This window comes from Photinus pyralis, unplaced genomic scaffold (assembly GCF_008802855.1).
Source record: "Photinus pyralis isolate 1611_PpyrPB1 unplaced genomic scaffold, Ppyr1.3 Ppyr1.4_LG1, whole genome shotgun sequence".
Lineage (NCBI taxonomy): Eukaryota > Metazoa > Arthropoda > Insecta > Coleoptera > Lampyridae > Photinus > Photinus pyralis.
Genome location: NW_022170249.1, coordinates 60,038,058 through 60,058,895, shown reverse-complemented (window position 1 = coordinate 60,058,895; position 20,838 = coordinate 60,038,058). Strand labels below are relative to the sequence as shown.

The following is a 20,838-nucleotide window of genomic DNA, read 5'->3' as shown; positions in this document are numbered from 1 at the left end:
CGTCGTTTTTTAATGCGGGATTCGAACACACGCTCGACCAATGAATCATTCTGTTCAACTAAAAAGTGTTCGACCAGCAGGAACACTTTAAAAACGCACTCAAATGGGTGTGTTTTTAAATAGCTCGAACACCCGGCCGAGTACTCGAACAAAATAAAGAGCGTTTTTTAATGCGTTTGAACATAAAGTGCACCGTGTTTTAAAATCACAAATTTTGTTCGAACACAAGTTCGAGTTTGGATTTCACGCACCAGAGGCGTTTTCGGAAAATAAAACGGAGTAACCAGGTTTAAACCAGAGATGCAAAAACTGTTCTTTTAATAACCCCATATGATCATAATAAATGCTGATCATGTAGCAATTACCTTCACTATTAGCAAGTTGCTAAGGTTATTTCAAGTTACAGAATTGGACTGATCATTCTATGATTAAGCAATAAAATGAAAGGGAACAAATATTAATTATAAAAAGTGACCAACAAACAGGTGACTACAAGATAATTCGTCAAACTAGATATAAAGAACACTCCATTACAACCTTCAGTAGGTAGGTAAATGAATTATAACTTAACCTAAAGAAATCACACATACAATAAAAAAAACAAGGAATACAAATAATTTTTACAGATAAAAAACTATCCTAATCAAAGTTCAGTCAATGAATAATTAACTTAACATAATTTAAATAAAGAAATCCCATGTGACTGCATTGATTACACTGCAAATAATTTTTACATTTGGTGTCAAACCTAATTTAAACAAACCTTGTAAAGTCACTGCAGTGTATTCTTCCTTCTTGCAAATCGCTGTTGAGCAGCTCGAAACCAGTCAATGCCTGCATGCTCGATCACACCATCCTTTGCGTAAGGGAAAGAATCATGAACTGTTTCTATGGAATAAATATATGCCTTTATAAAATATAAATTTACAAGACCTTTTTCTCTTACCAATCAGAATTTTAATCAGTGCAAGGTTTTCAGTTCTATAATTTTGTTTTCGACCCTTCCAGGAACAAATTGTTGCCAGTTCAAAATCGAACATTTTAGAAAGCATTTTAAAAACAGAACTCCGCTCCGTAGATTCGACGAGGCGCTTCAAAATATGTTTCTTCAAAGAAATGGGACATTACCTACTTTTACTACAACTATTAGAGAAGCTTACCAATGCTGCCAATTGGGTCTCGTCTTTTAAAGTTTCTTCAAAATGTTCCAATTCTTCAACTGTTTTAAGGGGAAGTTCGATGGATAAAACTGGAATATCTTGTTGGAATGGTAAAATGTTTAATTTTTTTTCTATACCATTTAATTTATCTGTGTGACTTTGCAATAATAAATCACACTTTACCAATTGATCATTGATGCTTCGAAGTAAGTTGAACACTGTAAATAATACATGTGTACATATAGTTATTACTGGGAAAGCCATACCTGCTTGGTTCGATACCATACTATCTGCTGATGATGCGGGAGAGTCAACTTCGGCACTTGGATCTCTTCATGAGGCGGAATTATGACTACAGGTACATCCTCTAATGATATACCCGCCTCATCCAACTTATTCTGATTTGGAAGAGGTAATGGTGATAACGAATCTTGGTCCTCTTCGTAATGGAAATCACTGTCCCTTCTACTAGTGCAGAGTTCCCTTAGAGCCTTATTGTTTCTGTGTGTCACATTTTCTTCCACTTCAGATGAAGATTTATATTGCAATAATTTGGTTTCTTTTGCCTTGGCCTGTTCATAAGTATCTATATAATGTAAGCACAGAGTTGTATATTACATAAATGATTGAGAAAGTTTATTACCATAGTATCCCACGACCTGTACCGCTGTTACACTCCATAACTTATCGGGATTTCTTTTAAGCCGTAACGATTTTTGGTACTCCTTGCTTGTAGGATGGCTTAAGTAAGTTATAGTCTCCTTTTCATGAAGCCATTTTTTCAAAACAATTGTATATTGCTCTCCATCATCCGATACTGGTAAGTCATATACAATTGCATAACTATTTAACTAAAAAAATAAATTACATAAATGGATAAACATTGCTGGGTATTACATTTTTTAACTTTACATCTGGTGCAACAAAGGTAACACTTGAAAAAAATTTCCATCATGAGAAGGAACTTTAATGCACTTGCAAGCCACATCTTTATACGAAAATGTTTCTTCTACATCTAACATATAATTACATTCAATTGTACGTATCTTTAAGATACTAGGATACAGGTTGTCAATTTCAGAATTTTTTATTTTTCGTCCCTTGATCACTGTTGAACTTATAATATTAGTGATTTGCAGTATTTCATTGGATCTCAATAACACACAATTGTTTCTTAAACTAGTATCCAGTTGTATATCTTTCTCCATAAACAGGATATCGTTTTTTTCAGAATGCAATAGATATGGGTAAATAATTTTTGTTACAGGTGTGAAATTTTGTCTTTGTTCAAATACCCTATTGGAAATCTGTTGTAAGGGTTTACCAGAAATTTTCATTACGTTTTTAATTTCATGCAAATAATTCTCAAATGGAAAGGCGCTGAAATGATCCACACAACCAAATTTCTTTACATCGTCTACTAAATGGATAAGATTATGCACATTATATGTAATGTGTTCTTCACCAAAAAAATGTTTATAATTTTCTACGAAAAAAATTAGTAAGCTTTGTGGATAATCATAATCCTGGTGTGCCATTTTTGGTGATGCCAAGATTCGCATGGCAATATGCAAAGCCATAAAGTGTTTCAGCTGTGATTTTCTTAAATAAGGCTTTAAAATGGATGTTCCAGTGTACAACAGAAAAAAACGCAGTTCAGTAGCTTTCCAAAAATCAAGCTCTTGTAATGACCTAGGTAGCCTTGAAAACTCCACTGGAACATATTGTTTTATAGATTCAATATGTACGTCTATTAAACTCAATTCGGCCTGTTTAAGGCGTACATTAAAAAAGGTCCATATACGTAAAATTTAAGTACCCGTTTTAAAACGCCAATACAAACAAGATGCATATAATCTAAACCCACTTGTGTCACTAATCCAATATGTAACTCTTTTAATATAGTATCTCCCTTATGATAATCTTCATCCACCTTATTTTCAAATTCTTGGTCTGTACGTAGCTTCGCATCTACACACTGATATGTCATACGATTCTTAATAAAACTGCCTTCCACGTGGCATTTATTGCAACCAAAATATGCGTTGTGCCCTTTCACATTTAATATCAGTGCTTTTGCAGGTGCATCACAAATAATTATACTAACTGCAATTGTAGCCTTTATATCTCCCTCTGAAATTCCAGTTTCCTTCAACAACTTCATTTCTTTCACAAAATATTGTAAAAAGAGGTTACAGGACTCTGGTTTCTTTTTCCCGCAATAAACTCCTATTATAGGTTCATTAAATTCAACATTTATAATCGACACCAAAATTGCACTGTGGAGCTTTTACTTAATGGCAATCCATCTATATTTAATTTTAATTGTAAGTCCATATTAAGTACAGATACACCATGCCTTTTAAGTGTGTGTAAGATACCCGATTTAACACCAAAATGCACGTATTTACCAGGAGGAACATCTTCAAATTTGAAAAATCCTGGTCTTGGTGTCCGCAGCAATGTTCGACCATCATTTGGTAATTCAGGAATGCGAGGCTTTAAAATTGCTAAAAGTTTATTTACAGCAGATTGGGAAATGTGGTTTTCGATAGCCCAAATAGCAAGTTGTTGTTTTGTGGAGGTCTCGGTTGATCTACCAGTATGCACATTAATAATTGCATTTGTTTCGACATTTTGATCCCTATTATCAACTGCACCAGTCATGGTTATTGTGTGGTAGCCAGAAGTTGAAGGGATTGTTGGGGGGTCCACTTGCATAACAGAACATGATGCAATTGGAGAAGTTTGAACGTCAGTAGGTATTGCCTCCATAATATTACCCACTGCGCAGTTGGTTTCTATTAATTTAACATTAGAAGAGAAATTTTTTTCTAGACAATCTTTTTTCATGTTTTGTACGATACGCCTAAAGTGTCGTTTGGTTATGTTTCCCAAAGGCTTTCGCTTTACACCCTAGAATAAATCACAGTCTAGAATGAATCATAAAATTGGAAATTTAATCTGAAAATTTGTATATTTCATATCTAAATTTTTTCTAATTTTCTCTTTATTCATAGCGGCTTTCATCAGAAACTATTTGCAGCATTTTACAAAAAAAATCAAGATAAAAATTTGTATTTAGGCTTTATTTTATATTAAAAACACTTTTCTTTAATAAAATTTTTCCCTAAAATAATAAATACGCGAACTTGTCTCTTGAGAGGTTTTCATGTTTCCTTAATTTACGAACACCCTGTACGTTCAATCCAAAATCTTTGAACATCAATCTTATTCTTAAAACAAGAAAAACTTTGTATAGGTAATGAATAACTTTTTGTCGTAAAATCAATAATAAATATTTTTTTCCTGTTGTCAAGTCAATCCGGGGACATACTGTATGTAACACCCTGTACATGAAGTTTCATTTACATACCTTCATTAATAAGAAATTCGGCGTTGTGCATGCACACATCCAAATTTTCAAGGTTGTATTACGTTTTCTTTTATTTGAAGTGCAGACATTCAAAATTTCATTTAAATATCTTCATAAATAAGAGAGGCATTGCGCTAAATGTGCCATCTACAAAATCAATATGAGCGTTTACGCATTTAGTTATAAAACCTAACAGAAAAAATTAGTACAATAGGATATCCGCATTAAAACCAGAAAGCTTCAAAAATGGGCTTGACAGGCAAACGATTTGTTTAAAAATTGATAGGGTTCTTCTCATGAGGTAGAAATTATGGGTATGTCAAATTTGGTTTAGATCTGACTTACTGTCTGTCTTGTAGTGTTTACAAACAGACAGACAGACAAACATGACAAAAAATCAATACCATATTCTGTCAACTATGTTGTAAGCTGCCTTGTAAAAAAATGACAATTATAATACCCATACAGAGTCCCAACCAAAATTTGCACCCTTCTAAAACACTACACGACAAGCCCTATAATTAGCTTAATTTATTTCTCGGTATAAGTAATCGAACGATTGAAGAAATGGAAATACTGTTGTGGAAGTAGGTAATGAAAACTTCTTCCAAATTATACCAGTCATTTATTAGTACCCCTAGCAGGATTAAAGTTGTAAGAATTTATTATTGTAGAGAAATTGGTTCCTCTCCCCTCCATTATAAAATTGACCCCGTTTTAGATCTTCGTCAAAACATTTATTGCACAGTGTTTTAGGAAAGTGGAAATTTAACCTACATCAAGTTAGCAATAGATTCCAGCAATAGACCTTATTTCATATAAAATAATAAAATAAAGTTTGAAGTCACCTCAAATGGACTTGCACACATGAAGTTAAAAGTTTTTATTAAAAAAATTTTTATTAATAATATTAGGGGTTGAAAGGGGGTTAAAAAATAAGGGTAACTTTGTTGGTACAGGTTTTTTTCCCATTTTTTAAAAAGTACAATAAACTTAAAGTGCAAGCACTATAATTGTCAAAATTTCAAAATGTAACCCCGCGCCGTTTTGGAAATAATTAATTTTTTCGGTTTTTTGCGGTTATTTATTGCTAGGGGTGTAATTTGTGTGGTGCATCAAATATTTTTGTTTTCAGTTATGATTTTTATTATATGGTCTAATAGTAGTCTAATGCCCAAAAATAAAAATGTAACCCCGCGCCGTTTTGGAAATAATTAATTTTTTCTGTTTTTTGCGGTCATCTATTGCTAGGGGTGTAACTAATGTGGTGCATCCAATATTTTTGTTTTCAGTTATGATTTTTATTATATGGTCTAATAGTAGTCTAATGTCCAAAAATAAAAATGTAACCCCACGCCGTTTTGGAAATATTTAATTTTTTCTATTTTTTGCGATCATCTACTGCTAGCTAGGAGTGTAACTTGTTTGGTGCATTTGTTGCATTGATTATCTCGTATATTAAAAGGCCATGTCAACGTTTAGGAGACTTAGACGGAATATAGAAGTATTGATGCGAATCTATTAATTATATTGATCAGTGCATATATGTTTCAATAATTTTGCCCGGCGTCTAGGTGCGGAACTGTATAAGCGATTAATTTCATTGCAATTGTAAATATACGTAACAGTGACATAATTTTAACTTGAATTACTATACCTACCTATTTTGCTGTACACAAAAATAAATCACGCTAATAGCTTGTCTGCCGTCTCGTTTTCCATCTCGAATTACTAGACTCAAACTACTAATAAAAAATTTATTAATTTGCAAATTTAGAAAAAGGAAATGGAATAAGAGCGCTTCTTGTTAGATTGTACACAATTACTGATAAGATCAAGTTACTCGTATTAGGGAATAAAAATATTTTGCTACGTAGCATTTTATTCATCGTAAAGTGTTCTGTTTTATGCGGTAAACGTGTTTCATTGTTAATAAAGTCATACATAGATCCTTTTCATACATAGAAAATGTTCGTAAACTTTGTGGTTTTTGATGATGAAGAATTGATAAATGGATCCCTTAGTAAAAGTTCCATCGGCAAAATAAAATCATATTCACTTACGCCTGTGTCACTTGTTCCTTCATCAGGTTGTATTATTCTGGTGTTAAATGGTTTTGAAACTCGTGCTTGTGTGAATTATGGCGCCATTATGTCTGGACGTTCTAACTTTGGCAATTTTCTTAAAAAAACGTGATATTAACCGTTATCAAATTTATCGTTTGAAAAGTGCATCGCCGATCGTTAGACATGTATGTGAATTATTTAACTTGGACTTTAACGACAAGGTAAATTTAATAAACGTTGTCAACTTTATAAAAAGACATTGTTCACAATTAGAAAAACTGATGAAAGTGCAAAGTAGCAGTTCTATTACAAATGATTGCAGTGAACATCAATACATTACAAACATTAAAAATGACAATTGTAAATCTGTAGAAAATAGTTCCCTCGATAGTGCCTTATTTGATTTAAATATAAGTGCTGTAACTATAGATAACAACTGGCCCCAATCTACCTCTGCCATTTCTGTGAATAGTGGAATATTTGATGAAATCGATTCTATTGATAAAGACTCTCAAGTGCGTGACAAATCAGCATCATTGGAGAACCTCGCAGAAAACTCTCCGCTGAACAATTTTAGATGTCACGGAATTAGATCCTACTGATCATTATATGGAAGGAGTTTACCAGCGTAACAATACTGTAAACAAAAACGCAGTACCATTAAATTCTACTAATGTTTATCCTGTAGATTTATGTGAAAACAAAAATTTTGTTATTCCCGAAGGAAATTTTCAGTTGTATAAACACGAAACAGTTGAAGTTTTTAACAAATTAACTGGAAAGTTTAAAAAAGACAACGTTCATATATTTTTAATTAAAGAAAGGTTTAAACTAGTAAATAACATTTGCATTTTGAATTTTAAAAACACCAACTATTTAAGAAATGACTCTATTGTGATATACGGATACTGCGCTCATATAACCTGCAAACATTTTAAATTGTTGTGTACGTGGTCTGAAAATGAAGAACTGAATATCACCGTTTATAGCACGTCTTTCAATTTTTCTCATCAACATAATCTAACCGGACATGTTCGCGGAGTTGAAAGGCAAATACTGGGAAGAAGACTATTAACTTCAACAGCTATCAAAATTCGAGGAGAAGATATTAAATCGTCGCACAATTTATTGATGAAAACGAAAAACCTAAACAGAATAAAATCAGAAAGTGTATATCGGCAAGTAAAATATGAAACCCTTTCGGCAAATGATCGCAGTAGAGACGACATTATAGACCTTATTTACTTTGCTAGAGCTAATCCACATTATGTGTTTTCCGTATCACAACCATTGAATGTGCATGTTTTCAGCAAGGAGCAATTAAACTTGTTGAAAAATGATAAGTTTCGAGAGATCCATATTGACGCTACAGGATCAGTAGTAAGGAAGCCATTGTATGGATACAAACGAATTTATTATTATGCTGGAGTAATACGCACTGCCCACAACCGGGTTATTCCTGTAATGGAAATGGTAACCTGTTCACATCATACCGCTTCTATCGGGTCATGGTTGATACAGTTTAAATACTATGCCATAAGAAATAACATCAAATGGCCCGCATTTAAAACCGTCACAATCGATTTTAGCATGGCAATAATCAACGGAACCTCAGAAGCCTGGAACAATATATCGTTAAGCAGTTATTGTAACACTTTTTTTGAAAAAATTAATGATTCCTCGTTGCCGGTAGACCACTTTGTTATTATTAAACTATGTTGTGCTCATCTCTTTAAGTTAATGGCTAGAGACATCAATTAAATATTCATGTGATTGACAAAGTAGCTAATCGTGTATTAAAACAACTGTTTGCTTCGCTATATGACGAAGAAAATTTTGAAAAAATTTGTGCTACAATAGAAACTATAATCATTTTAACTGTACTGGAATATGAAAATAATTATGTTTCAATTGCTTTAAATAATGCATTGAAGCGTTCCGATCAGTCTTCATTGGAGGACCAACAAGACGATCAAATTACTGATCAACATCGTCACCAAAAAGCATCTACATTTTACGAAAATAGTCGTTTTTATCAATATTTTGATCATTTAAAAACAGAAATTTTAGCTGTTGCACAATTGCATAAATTTAGTTCTACCAAAAATCCGTATTACAGTGAAGAGTTATTACAAATTTTATTGAAACATTACATCCCATACTTACCGCTTTGGACCAACATTCATACGGGAACACGGTCATCTAATGCTATTGTAGAAAACTGGTTTGGGTTGTTAAAAAATAACATTTTAGAAAATAAAGTAAATCTTAAATGTTCGCGATTTTTACGTGCTGTAAGAAAATATTTACTTAGTGTTTATAGAGAAGATAAATACCATACCTATAGAAAATCGGAAATGTGCAACAAAAAGAAAAAACAATCATACTTTAAATCCAGAAGAACAGTGGAACAAAAGACGTAAGAAAACTCACAGCTACTTCCGGCAACAGACAGTACATCAAATGAGCAAAATTTTAACGAAGCAAACAACTAAACAACCGGAGATGAGCAAAATTTTGAAGAAGCTAACAACTAAGCAATCAGAGATGACATCGAATCAAGAATACAACAATGATTATTACAAAAAAGTGAATCCGTGTGATGTGCAGTTGTTTGATTACGGAGTGAATTATGTAGTGTCCATGCATAAAAATGAAAAACTTTACTACGAAAGTTACAAAACTTTAGACGATCACATAAATAGGTTAGATATGTGGCTAGATAATTTCTTAGTAGATTATTGCTTAACCATATTAGGTGAACGGGACAATGCCAAAGCTATTATGACTTACCAGGTACAGGAAATAATAACTACAAACCGAAGTGTAGACATAGGGCATATTAGCACTGAAACAAAGTTATTATTTCCTGTATTTCATTCAACTAATAATATGAACAATGGGCATTGGATGCTGATATTAGTAGACCTCACAACAAAAACATTAATTTTTTATGATCCGTCTCATTTAAAATACAGACATAGTAGTATTCGTTGCAATGCAATAAAACAATTTAAAAAAACAATTTAAACGTGGAAGTGAAAATAATAAACAACATAGATTATCCAGAACAAAATGATAATTTTAATTGTGGGGTGTACATAATTTACTATGAAGAATGTTTTATAAAAAATTACAAAATGGATCGTCATTTTAATCCCGCTGCGTATAGACATTATTTAAAAAAACTGATACTTTCGTCGTCTGTTAAAATTAATATGTTATGTTTGTACTGTGCTGGTGAAAACGGTGAAATTATGTGTACACAATGTAATAGGAATGATCATCAAATATGCGCTAACATCACAATGGAAAATAGTCAAAATTATATTTGTAAAAAATGTAAAACTTAAGACACTCTTGTAAATATAATAGACATCACCATTGTAGTCCCGTTTCGGAACGCAACATAGAGATTTCGCATGTTAAATTTAAAGTTTTTATCTATTGTACAATAACAAAAAAAAAGCTTTAAAAATGCAGAAACTAATTTTTAATATTTCACCCTAAACAAATTTTTAGAATGGTACAAATTTACTTAAAAGTATTTAAAATAAAACTAGAATTTCTAACCAAAACGTATATGATGATAACTTGATATGGTACTGCAATTTTCTTTTGATTGTTTATGCTTACTGACACTTTCTATGATAGAGAAATTTTATATTTAAACATGCTAAATCTTTATGTTGCGTTTTAAAACGGAACATACATTCAAGGTAACTAAAAGCTATAAGTACCAAAAAAAGTAAACTTTTTATATATTATGTTTTTAGCAATATAAATATATAAATTCGTTTGTTACAATTAATTTCGTTCTCCAACACAATTTGTAATTATTCTTTGCCAGGCTGCTAGTGGATTACATTATTACTGTTGAATAAAAACACTACCAATAATTATCGCAACAACACGAGTAACATTAGTTACACCCCCAACAATAAATAACCGCAAAAAACCGAAAAAATCAATTATTTCCAAAACGGCGCGGGGTTACATTTTTATTTTTGGACATTAGACTACTATTAGACCATATAAAAAATCATAACTGAAAACAAAAATCTTTGATGCACCACACAAATTACACCCCTAGCAATAGATGACCGCAAAAAACAGAAAAAATTAATTATTTCCAAAACGGCGCGGGGTTACATTTTTATTTTTGGACATTAGACTACTATTAGACCATATAATAAAAATCATAACTGAAAACAAAAATATTTGATGCACCACACAAATTACACCCCTCGCAATAAATAACCGCAAAAAACCGAAAAAATCAATTATTTCCAAAACGGCGCGGGGTTACATTTTTATTTTTGGACATTAGACTACTATTAGACCATATAAAAAATCATAACTGAAAACAAAAATATTTGATGCACCACACAAATTACACCCCTAGCAATAGATGACCGCAAAAAACAGAAAAAATTAATTATTTCCAAAACGGCGCGGGGTTACATTTTTATTTTTGGACATTAGACTACTATTAGAAAAATCATAACTGAAAACAAAAATATTTGATGCACCACACAAATTACACCCCTAGCAATAAATAACCGGAAAAAATTAATTATTTCCAAAACGGCGCGGGGTTACATTTTTATTTTTGGGCATTAGACTACTATTAGACCATATAATAATAATTATAACTGAAAACAAAAATATTTGATGCACCACACAAATTACACCCCTAGCAATAGATGACCGCAAAAAACAGAAAAAATTAATTATTTCCAAAACGGCGCGGGGTTACATTTTTATTTTTGGACATTAGACTACTATTAGACCATATAATAAAAATCATAACTGAAAACAAAAATATTTGATGCACCACACAAATTACACCCCTAGCAATAAATAACCGCAAAAAACAGAAAAAATTAATTATTTCCAAAACGGCGCGGGGTTACATTTTTATTTTTGGACATTAGACTACTATTAGACCATATAATAAAAATCATAACTGAAAACAAAAATATTTGATGCACCACACAAATTACACCCCTCGCAATAAATAACCGCAAAAAAACCGAAAAAATCAATTATTTCCAAAACGGCGCGGGGTTACATTTTGAAATTTTGACAATTATAGTGCTTGCACTTTAAGTTTATTGTACTTTTTAAAAAATGGGAAAAAAACCTGTACCAACAAAGTTACCCTTATTTTTTAACCCCCTTTCAACCCCTAATATTATTAATAAAAAATTTTTTTATAAAAACTTTTAACTTCATGTGTGCAAGTCCATTTGAGGTGACTTCAAACTTTATTTTATTATTTTATATGAAATAAGGTCTATTGCTGGAATCTATTGCTAACTTGATGTAGGTGAAATTTAATGGTTACTCTTTTCATAGTTTCATTTGGGTGTAGCCGAGGGTGTAGCTTTCTCAATACGCATAATTATGCTGCAAATTGCATCAAGGTTAGGGTAGAGGTATAGCTATTATATCTATCTTTCAGCAATTATACCGCTGATGGTAATACGACTAATACGTATATCGTTCGTTTACTTAAGGTAAGAGCGCTATAGTTGAAGTTTTTATAAAGCAACGATTCAAACTTGGTGGTTGTAAGTTCTGGAATAATTCCAGTTAAATACAAAAGCAAGTACAAATGAAAATAAGCTACACACCCACTGCACCCACCGACCTTATTTTTATGTCATAATTCAAAAATGGCAATAATAAAAACATACTTACCGACATGATATTATAATATACAATGAAGTATGCACTGCCCAAGTTGAAACAAATTCAAAAATAGTTCACTTTTACTAAAAAAAAAACGTCGTGCACCGCTTGTAAACAAATTGCAAACGGAAATGATTCATCAAGTTCAAGTCGATGCAAACCGGTCGCACTTGCCACTCTCCGCATGTCACTGACTATCACGTGATGGTTTGTCGTTCCCGATTGTGAAAACAGGTGTTACATATTTTGGGCATAAATTTTGCGTCTATGAGACGTAACTGTTTTGTTCGATCACGCACAGAAAAATCGTATAAGTTATGAATCAATTGTGTTTTGTTCACCTCTATTATGTGCAACATGTACGTAAATGAAACATTTTACAATAAATAAGTAATTTGCAACAAACGCGTATCTAATAAACGTTAACGCCTTACGTGTAGGGTACGCAACAAACATGTACCATTAAATGTAGCCGATGCATATATTGAATGAATCCAGTTACACTCTTTTTGGGTATTTTTTATGAAACATATTTCAGGGTAAATTTTTATGTTTTACCTAATGCATTTTAAACGTAATCAATGCGCAACATTCAAACGTACCAATGTAGACATGTTTGCGACAAAATGGTACGTAACAAATACGTTCTGTGTTTGCTGGGTGAGTAAGGTTAATGAGGTTACTTTAAATTAGTGCGGTTATGTTTATATTTGGATGTGTTAAGGCGGTTGCACATCAAACGTAAACGAAATCATAAACGTAACCACAATTCGTAAAATTTGTGTGTGTTCACATCGAAGGTAATCCTGAAATACGCGGCAAAGAAGAAATGGCTAAAAATGATTATGCATTTTGCTTAACATTGCTATTGTACACTCGTAATCGAAATAAAACAACTCTGGGTAATGGAGTTAAGAAAAGACGATGGTGGGTGCGACCCTTAAATCAGAATAGACAATTGGATGGAGAATACTGAGGCTTTTTTTGGAAATGAAAATGTATGATCGTGAATGGTTTTTTACTTATACTCGAATGTCTTCCTTTCGCTTTGATCATTTGAGGAGCAGACTTGCAAAACGCAGTTTGTCCAAATTTTAAATTTTTCAACTGAAGGTGGCGTTGCAATATACACTTGAATCTCTATCGTTTCATATAATATTGGATGTCCAAATCGCATTAGGCATTTACGTTAATTGCACCGGTAAATACCGGTTTGTACCGAGCGCGTTCTACAATTCATTTCCATCTACCTACCATCGTTCTTTAATGTACCGAACTTTACGGTGTTTATGAACCTGGTGCACCACAAGTGGACCGGTGAATGTTATCGGTTAGAGAGGTGTGGTGCTGTTTTATAACCTCAAACTCCTATAAAATAAAATTATTTCGTTAAGCAACACATAATTAATTTGAAGTATGTGTTCTTTAAACAATTTCCAAGCTGTTGTGGATGAAAGCAACAATGTCATATTTAAGGACAATCAGATTCTTGTGTACAATCCAACAGGTAAGTACCTAATAGGAATATTTTGTGTATTTTTAAGTTATATTTCACCCTAATTACAAATTGATACATGTTTTGCTCCCAATTCAGATGACTGCACATTATATATACCTAATAATGAAGAGACGAGAGCAGCGTTAAACCTGCGAGAAACTACTGAAGATAATGAAGAGAATTTAACGGTTACCGCGGATGATACAGATCAACATGAAGGTATTTTTGCCTCCTTTTATGACACATTGCACTCATAGGTTCTATTAATTTAATACCCACTAAATTTATGCCATAAAAATACTAAGTACCTGGTTATTTATCCACCATGTTTAATGTACCAAATACTGTAGCGCAGTAATTTTTTGCTTTTTAACAAATTAGTCGCGCGAGTGCAAGGTGTCCTAAACTGAAATATAATTCTGCATTGTAATTGCTGCATTATTGATATACATATTGTTGCAGAAACACAACGATGGACCCATGAAAGCACTCTGCTTTTATTGTCTTTATATGAAGATCATATTGGTTCTTTTAAATCGCCAAAGAAAACTAATAAATCAGTTTGGCTTCGAATAGCCAACGAGATGTCAAAGCGAGGGTATTTATTTACAGGAGATCAATGCGATTTAAAATTTAGGAACCTAAAAAAGACCTATAAAAGAATAAAGGATAATAATAAGTCATCAGGAAGAGGGGCAATTGTGTGGCCTTATATGGACATGTTTGAAAGAGTATTTGGGAGTGCACCTGACATAAATCCCAAGGCAACTGTGTCAACATTTGCCACATCATTAAATACTTTAAAATCAGCAAACCTTTCAACAGATAACCATTCAGTTGTATCATTACCTTATCTCTCACCTTCCACAAGTTCGGTAGGATCACCTGGTTCTTCTACGCAAGTAGAAAATAGCAATGAAAGCGAGGTAAGTTAATATTATAACACAATTATAGGTTTTAATAATTTTATGCATGGTACTTCAGTGTCCTGAACCTGTTCGTAATAAACGTCGAAAAATGTCAAATGAAGAACCTGCGTGGGTATCGACTCTAAGAAAAGAGGCCAAGGAACGTCATGATGAAAAAATGACAATGTTACGGGAGTTAATAGGACTTCTTAAAAAAGAATAAAAATATTTGATTTTATTAAAATGAAGTTGTGAATTTTACAACTAAACTTAATGTATTTGTTAATTAATTCATTAATAAATCAGCAATATATTCCCTTTTGCCCACTTTTCTAAAATCTTCATCTCCATTATTATAATAATCATCTTTATCTTCAAAGGTATCAACATCAATTTCATCATTGTTTTTCATACATATATTGTGCAACACACAACATGCCAAGATTAAATCAGGGATAAGTTCTACATTGTACATATGAACATGTTTTAAAATTCGAAACCGCCCTTTCAATAAACCAAAAGTTTGTTCCACGTACACTCGTGTACTAGAATGTTTGAAGTTGTAATTTTTTTGTTTTCTGCTCAAATGGCCGTTGTCACGATATGGTGTTAATAAGTAATTAGAGCACTTATATGCAGAATCTCCTAAGATATGTGTATTGTTGGGAAACAATTCACCAGGATTTTCTCTCATTTTTGTACCTAATGGAGAATTGTAGAAAACTCTTGCGTCATGGACGCTGCCTGGAAAACCTGTTAATATATGAAATTATAAATATCCGTATAATAACAGTAATAAAACTCACCTGCAAAAACATCGAGAAACATGTAGTTTGCATCACAAACGCCTTGTAATATTATACTGTGTTGGCCCTTTCGATTACAATAAGAACCTTGGACATTTCTAGGGGGTGTAATTAAAATGTGACACCCATCTATGGCGCCAATAACTCCTGGAAAGTTCTGACGCTCTTTAAATTTCTCACTTATATTATTTGCTGTAGCACCTGTTGGCCATGAAATATAAATGGAGGACACCTCTTTTAAAGCTTCTGTTACTTTCCGAACATATAACCACGCTGTTGATTTAGAGATGTCAAATTTGTCAGATAATAGTCTGTAAATATTATACGAATTTTTATTCACGTTTAATTTACTAACCTGTACACTGTTTGGTTTGAAAACATGGTTAGCGATACTAGGAGTTGCAAATCAGGCGAATGGCAATGCCGTCCTATCCCTTGTACATTACGTTCTTTTAGAGATGGCCCCAAAACTTGCACCAAATTTTCAAAAGTAATTCTACTTATTCTAAAGTGGCTTTTGAAATCTATAAGTTTGAAATGGAATAATAAATTCTACACGTTGCTAATACATACCATCAAAACTGTAAGCGCGCACTATATTTTCTACATAGTTTCTAATACACACACGAGATTTACGTTCAATCGAGTTATAACTACTACAAACTATTGCAATTAACTCATCATCACTATCATCATCTAAAACTTCATTAAGTACTCCAATAATTACGTTTCTTTTCAAGTTATCCATTTTGTAGAGGTTATGGATTTGAAAACATTTAAATCAGCTGCTGCCTTTGCGTTCGGCAAATATATGGTAAACGGTATGCAGTGGTGCAATCAGCTGGTTACCGCATTGCACCAGAAATTATCTACCGGTATAATTATCGTAAATGCCTATTATGTCCCACTTGAAATGTGTTGTGAAATTCACTTGGACATGCAAAATGCATTTAGTCCATCGACATTAGACAAACAAATAGCATTTTGTCCGTGAGACGAACAAAACGCATTCAGTCCAGCCGTAAACACGCTGTTTTTATAACAGTTAGGTTACTGCTCTTAGTGTCGTTTCGGTTTATTTTGCAGTATTGTGTGTTTAGTTTGCATCTTTTTCGCAACGTTTCAATTACAATGGAATCTGCAGATGGGGAGCATATTGTTGGTGATTGTGACCGTGGTAGCCGGAAACGACAAGCAAATTTAACATCCAGGGAGAGAAAGAAGCAAGTCAGATATTCAAACCATGATCCTGATTTACAACAATTTAATATAGTTTGTAATCATAAGAATAATCCAAAACTGCAGTGTGGGCAAGTAGGGCGAGATGATATACTTAAACTTCGGGAAGTTTTTTACAAAAATCCCAATAAAGTTATTCAAGATGGAATATTAGCCAGTAACATTGAGTTGGATATCCCTAAACGAAAAAGAGCTCGCAAATCTGATGGAAAACCGCACTCCTTGTCTGCAAAATATCATGTAAGTATAAAAGTACATACGTCGTTTTTGATAAAAGACTCCATGTTTTGAGTCTTACATACGTCGTGTTTCATCAACAATTTGGTGCAACCATTTTTTATGTTGGAAAGAATATTAAAGTTCTCGAGCTTTTGTTGATCTTTTACTGCTTTTTTCACTTAGTAGGTGTGTTATATTCGAATTTTTACAGGTATATATCAGTCGACAAAAAGTACAAATTTGTCAAAAGTTTGTAATGGCTGTATACAACGTTTGTCAAAGGAGACTAAACACAATTTGCAAGAAACTCCAGGCTGGGGAGGAAATTATAAAAGAAAAAAGAGGAGGCGATAGACGAGCTTTTAAGTTTGTAGACAAATTGGATGCTGTAAAGTCGTTCATTAGTCAATTACAAGGAAAAGAGAGCCACTATGGAAGACAGAAGTCTCGACGGATCTACATATCTTCGGAGTACAACATTTCTATTCTTTGGCAGTTATATAACAAAAACTCACCAGAAGGTTTAAAAGTGAATTACAAGTACTTCAGTCGGGTGTTCAGTAAATATTTCAATATTGGATTCGGCAGTCCTGCTACTGATGTTTGTAGCTATTGTGTAAGAACACAAACCAAAATAAGTATGTCTCAAAGCTCTTCTGAAAAGCAGAAAATATCCACTGAACTGAAAGTACACAAATTTCGTGCCACACAATTCCATAAGTTAATGAAAACTGAAGTGCCTAATACAGTTTCGTACTGCTTCGACTTACAGCAAGTTCAGGTATTGCCAAAAGTACCTATTCAAGAGGCATTTTACGCTCAACAGCTGTCAATATATTTTTTTTGCGTTACCAAACTCAATTGTCAAGAACCAATATTTTACACGTGGATGGAACACCAAGCAGGAAGGGGGGCTACTGAGACATCATCTGCCATTATTGATTTTTTAAAAAGAACTGAATTTCCTGAAGATGCGACGAAGATCCGTTTTTTTGCCGACGGCTGTGGGGGGCAAAACAAAAATAGTCACGTCATACATGCTTTGATGTTTTGGCTCCATACGTCAGGCGAAAAAATAAAGGAAATAGAAATTATATTTCCGATCAGAGGTCACTCTTATCTTCCTGCCGATCGAATCTTTGGACGCATCGAAAAAATATTAAGGTCCCACAGTCTCATAAAAACTCCAGACGCATATTGGGAATTGTACACTAAAGTGGGCGAGGTACGAAAACTTGGGTCTGATTGGAATCTGCTTGATGTAAAAAATATGCTGCAGTGGCTCAAAAAAGTGAATGGCATAAGTTCTTGCCGAAGATTTTTTATTAAAAAGAATGTTTCCGCCAACAATATTTTAGTGAAAAGTGAAGTACTCTATCGCACTGATACAAACAAATTCCAATCTTTACTAAAACCACGCACACGATTCGACCAGGTAGTCGTGCCATGGCTACCTTTGGGACATCAGATAAAGAAAAAAAAAATAGACAGTTTAAAAAAATTATTAGAATCATTATCTGGAGAAAAGTGGAACAATGATCCAGAACTGGCATGGTTAGTTCCAATTTTTGAAGAACAACGTGAAGATGGGGAAATAGAAGCAAATGAAGAATGTGAATGTAACGACATGGAAGAGGTTAATTTCATTTAAAGTTTGTAAATAATACAAGTAAACGTTATCGACAATATGTTTGTTTCATTTCCAAATTTATTATACCCAGTGATCTGTTGGATGGACAATCAAAATGCTGTTTGTCAACTAGTGACCTGCAAATAGCATTTTGTCCAACAGTTTTTTTGAAATAGTAAAGCCACTTTGGCTTTTTCCAGTCTGCAAATTTAGTAATTTCTCATGCTATTTTTAATAGATTTTTTAATACCAAACGCAAGTCCGTAAGTAACTCGTATTGTACGTAGTAGTTTTTTGTCATTCCTGAAAATTTACAATTTTGGACAAAACGCGTTTTGCAAGTCTGCTCCTCATTTGTTGAGTTTAGTCGGCCCACATTTAAATCAAAAAAGTAACCGTGGAGTGATATCTCCAAGTCAACGTCTTGCAATAAGTTTGCGGTTGGTAAACTTACTGGTGGGATGTATTCTTTTATTTGGTTATTATTTTAGATTTTTGGCAACCGGTGATAACACCTTTTCCATTGCATCTTCGTATCGCATTGGCAGGTCCACTGTTAGTTTAATCGTAAAACAAACAATGGGCGCGTTCAGGGACGGTCAGCAGCTGACGGCTGATGCTTAGATGGCTAACAAGTTGCTAAGGTTAGCCACCCATGTTCCCTGAATGACACACTTAAGCTGAGTGCCACTTGCATTTGAGGTTATGTTATAAAATATAAATTTTTTAACATGATCGAACCAAATATTGTGGATTTCTTATTCAACGACGATGTAAACTTAAACGGCGTAGTGTATATTCTAGATGATAATGCGGTTGATGATGAGGCCAATCATCATGCGCAGCCTGTGCGTAATGAAAATTACGTTGAAGTTACAGTACCCCAGTACACAGTTAGTGAGTTCAAGAATCACTTTCGAATGTCCCGGATGGCAGTGGAGCAGCTAATAGGTCTTGTTAGTAATCATTTACCCGATAAACATTCGGTTCCGATTGAAAAGCAAGTTCTTTTTTCCATTTGGCTTCTGGCAAAGCAAGAAAGCTTCTTGGCTGTCGGGGACAGATTTAATCTGTCGAGTGGATCAGGCCACTATATTTTTATGAATTTTATTTCTGCGGTGGGTCATTTAACGCACCAATTTATTGAGTGGCCAAATGCGAGAACATGTAACGAAATAGCATCAAGAATAGAAACAAAATATGGTAAATATGTGTAGTTAGAGTAGGGCTCTGGGGTCTCATATAGTACCTGTAATAGGAGTTGCCCCAAAATTTCACACGTTTGCCACTAGGACCACGTATAAAGGTAGTACTGAGAGTTGGGGAGAGGAAATAATTACTTTAACCCAAAAAGGGAAAGCATGTGTAAATCTTGGGGCGGCCCCTACTATCGCTACCTTTGAGTATACTCCTAGGAGTATGATGAAAGTCGCTATTATATCACACTCCAGAGTCCCACTCTATCCCCAATACCTATAGGTAACTAAATAATATATTTACCAGGCATACCAGGTGTCGTGGGTGCTATAGATGGAACCCACATACAAATAAAACAACCAACACATAACCCCGTAGATTTCTTTAATAGAAAAGATGTACACTCGGTGGTTTTACAAGGAATTTGCAACGATAAATTAATATTTACAGATGTATATATTGGTATGCCAGGCCGACTGCATGATGCGCGAATTTTTAGAAATAGCCCAATCTATAATAGACTTGTAAACAATCCTGCTTTATTAACACCACAGCAACACTTACTCGGAGATGCAGCTTATCCGCTGCTTGATAATCTCTTAAAACCATACAGGGATAATGGCCACCTTACAGAAGTACAAATTCGGTTTAACGAAGTGATGAGTAGCATACGGTCGATGATCGAAAGGTGCTTTGGTCTATTGAAAGGTAATGAATATGCTCAAAAGAGAACAAACCTGATTCTTTTTGCAGGAAAATGGAGAAGACTAAAATATCTTGATATGTCTCTAGCAGATAAACTACCTCAAGTTATATTGGCAGCTTGTATTCTGCATAACTTTATTCTGATCATCGATAATGATGCAGATAACCAGAATGACAATGGTCACAATGGTGATGACATAGGTATACAGCATGCAGAATTTTATGAGGAAGATGTTGGAAGAAATGCAGAAATAAAAAGAGATTATATAGCTTCACTATTGTAATAGGTATATGTACTTATAATAAAACACATTATTCGTTCATAAATATGTCGCTA

At 33.5% G+C, this 20,838-nt stretch overlaps 3 protein-coding genes across 6 annotated transcripts; 1 reads left to right on the top strand and 2 right to left on the bottom strand.

Annotated features, from left to right (window-relative positions):
• Positions 1-301: 301 nt before the first annotated feature.
• On the bottom strand, positions 302-12,390 carry LOC116177127. The gene is made up of 7 exons (XM_031496010.1): positions 12,309-12,390; positions 1,804-2,011; positions 1,427-1,746; positions 1,161-1,378; positions 947-1,106; positions 764-888; positions 302-717 (listed from the first exon to the last, which is right to left on the bottom strand). The coding sequence occupies exons 1-4, from the start codon at positions 12,312-12,314 to the stop codon at positions 1,340-1,342; spliced, it is 573 nt and encodes a 190-aa protein (XP_031351870.1). The 5' UTR covers positions 12,315-12,390; the 3' UTR covers positions 302-717; positions 764-888; positions 947-1,106; positions 1,161-1,339.
• Positions 11,870-20,820, top strand: LOC116177078 (protein ANTAGONIST OF LIKE HETEROCHROMATIN PROTEIN 1-like). 4 transcript variants are annotated; one of them, XM_031495971.1, is made up of 5 exons: positions 11,870-13,806; positions 13,894-14,016; positions 14,260-14,723; positions 14,782-20,504; positions 20,550-20,703. In XM_031495971.1, exons 1-4 carry the CDS (start codon positions 13,716-13,718, stop codon positions 14,926-14,928), a joined length of 825 nt encoding a protein of 274 aa, XP_031351831.1. In that variant the 5' UTR covers positions 11,870-13,715; the 3' UTR covers positions 14,929-20,504; positions 20,550-20,703. The 4 variants fall into 4 exon arrangements, with proteins under 4 accessions (XP_031351831.1, XP_031351814.1, XP_031351822.1 ...); XM_031495954.1 differs by lacking the exons at positions 11,870-13,806; positions 13,894-14,016; positions 14,260-14,723 and having other exon boundaries at positions 16,275-16,990; positions 17,181-19,802; positions 20,103-20,504; XM_031495962.1 differs by lacking the exons at positions 11,870-13,806; positions 13,894-14,016; positions 14,260-14,723 and having other exon boundaries at positions 16,275-19,802; positions 20,103-20,504; positions 20,550-20,820.
• LOC116177102 (putative nuclease HARBI1) lies at positions 14,912-16,323 on the bottom strand. Its single transcript, XM_031495980.1, has 4 exons — positions 16,085-16,323; positions 15,867-16,035; positions 15,512-15,822; positions 14,912-15,458 (listed from the first exon to the last, which is right to left on the bottom strand). Exons 1-4 carry the CDS (start codon positions 16,257-16,259, stop codon positions 14,992-14,994), a joined length of 1,122 nt encoding a protein of 373 aa, XP_031351840.1. The 5' UTR covers positions 16,260-16,323; the 3' UTR covers positions 14,912-14,991.
• Positions 20,821-20,838: the final 18 nt, after the last annotated feature.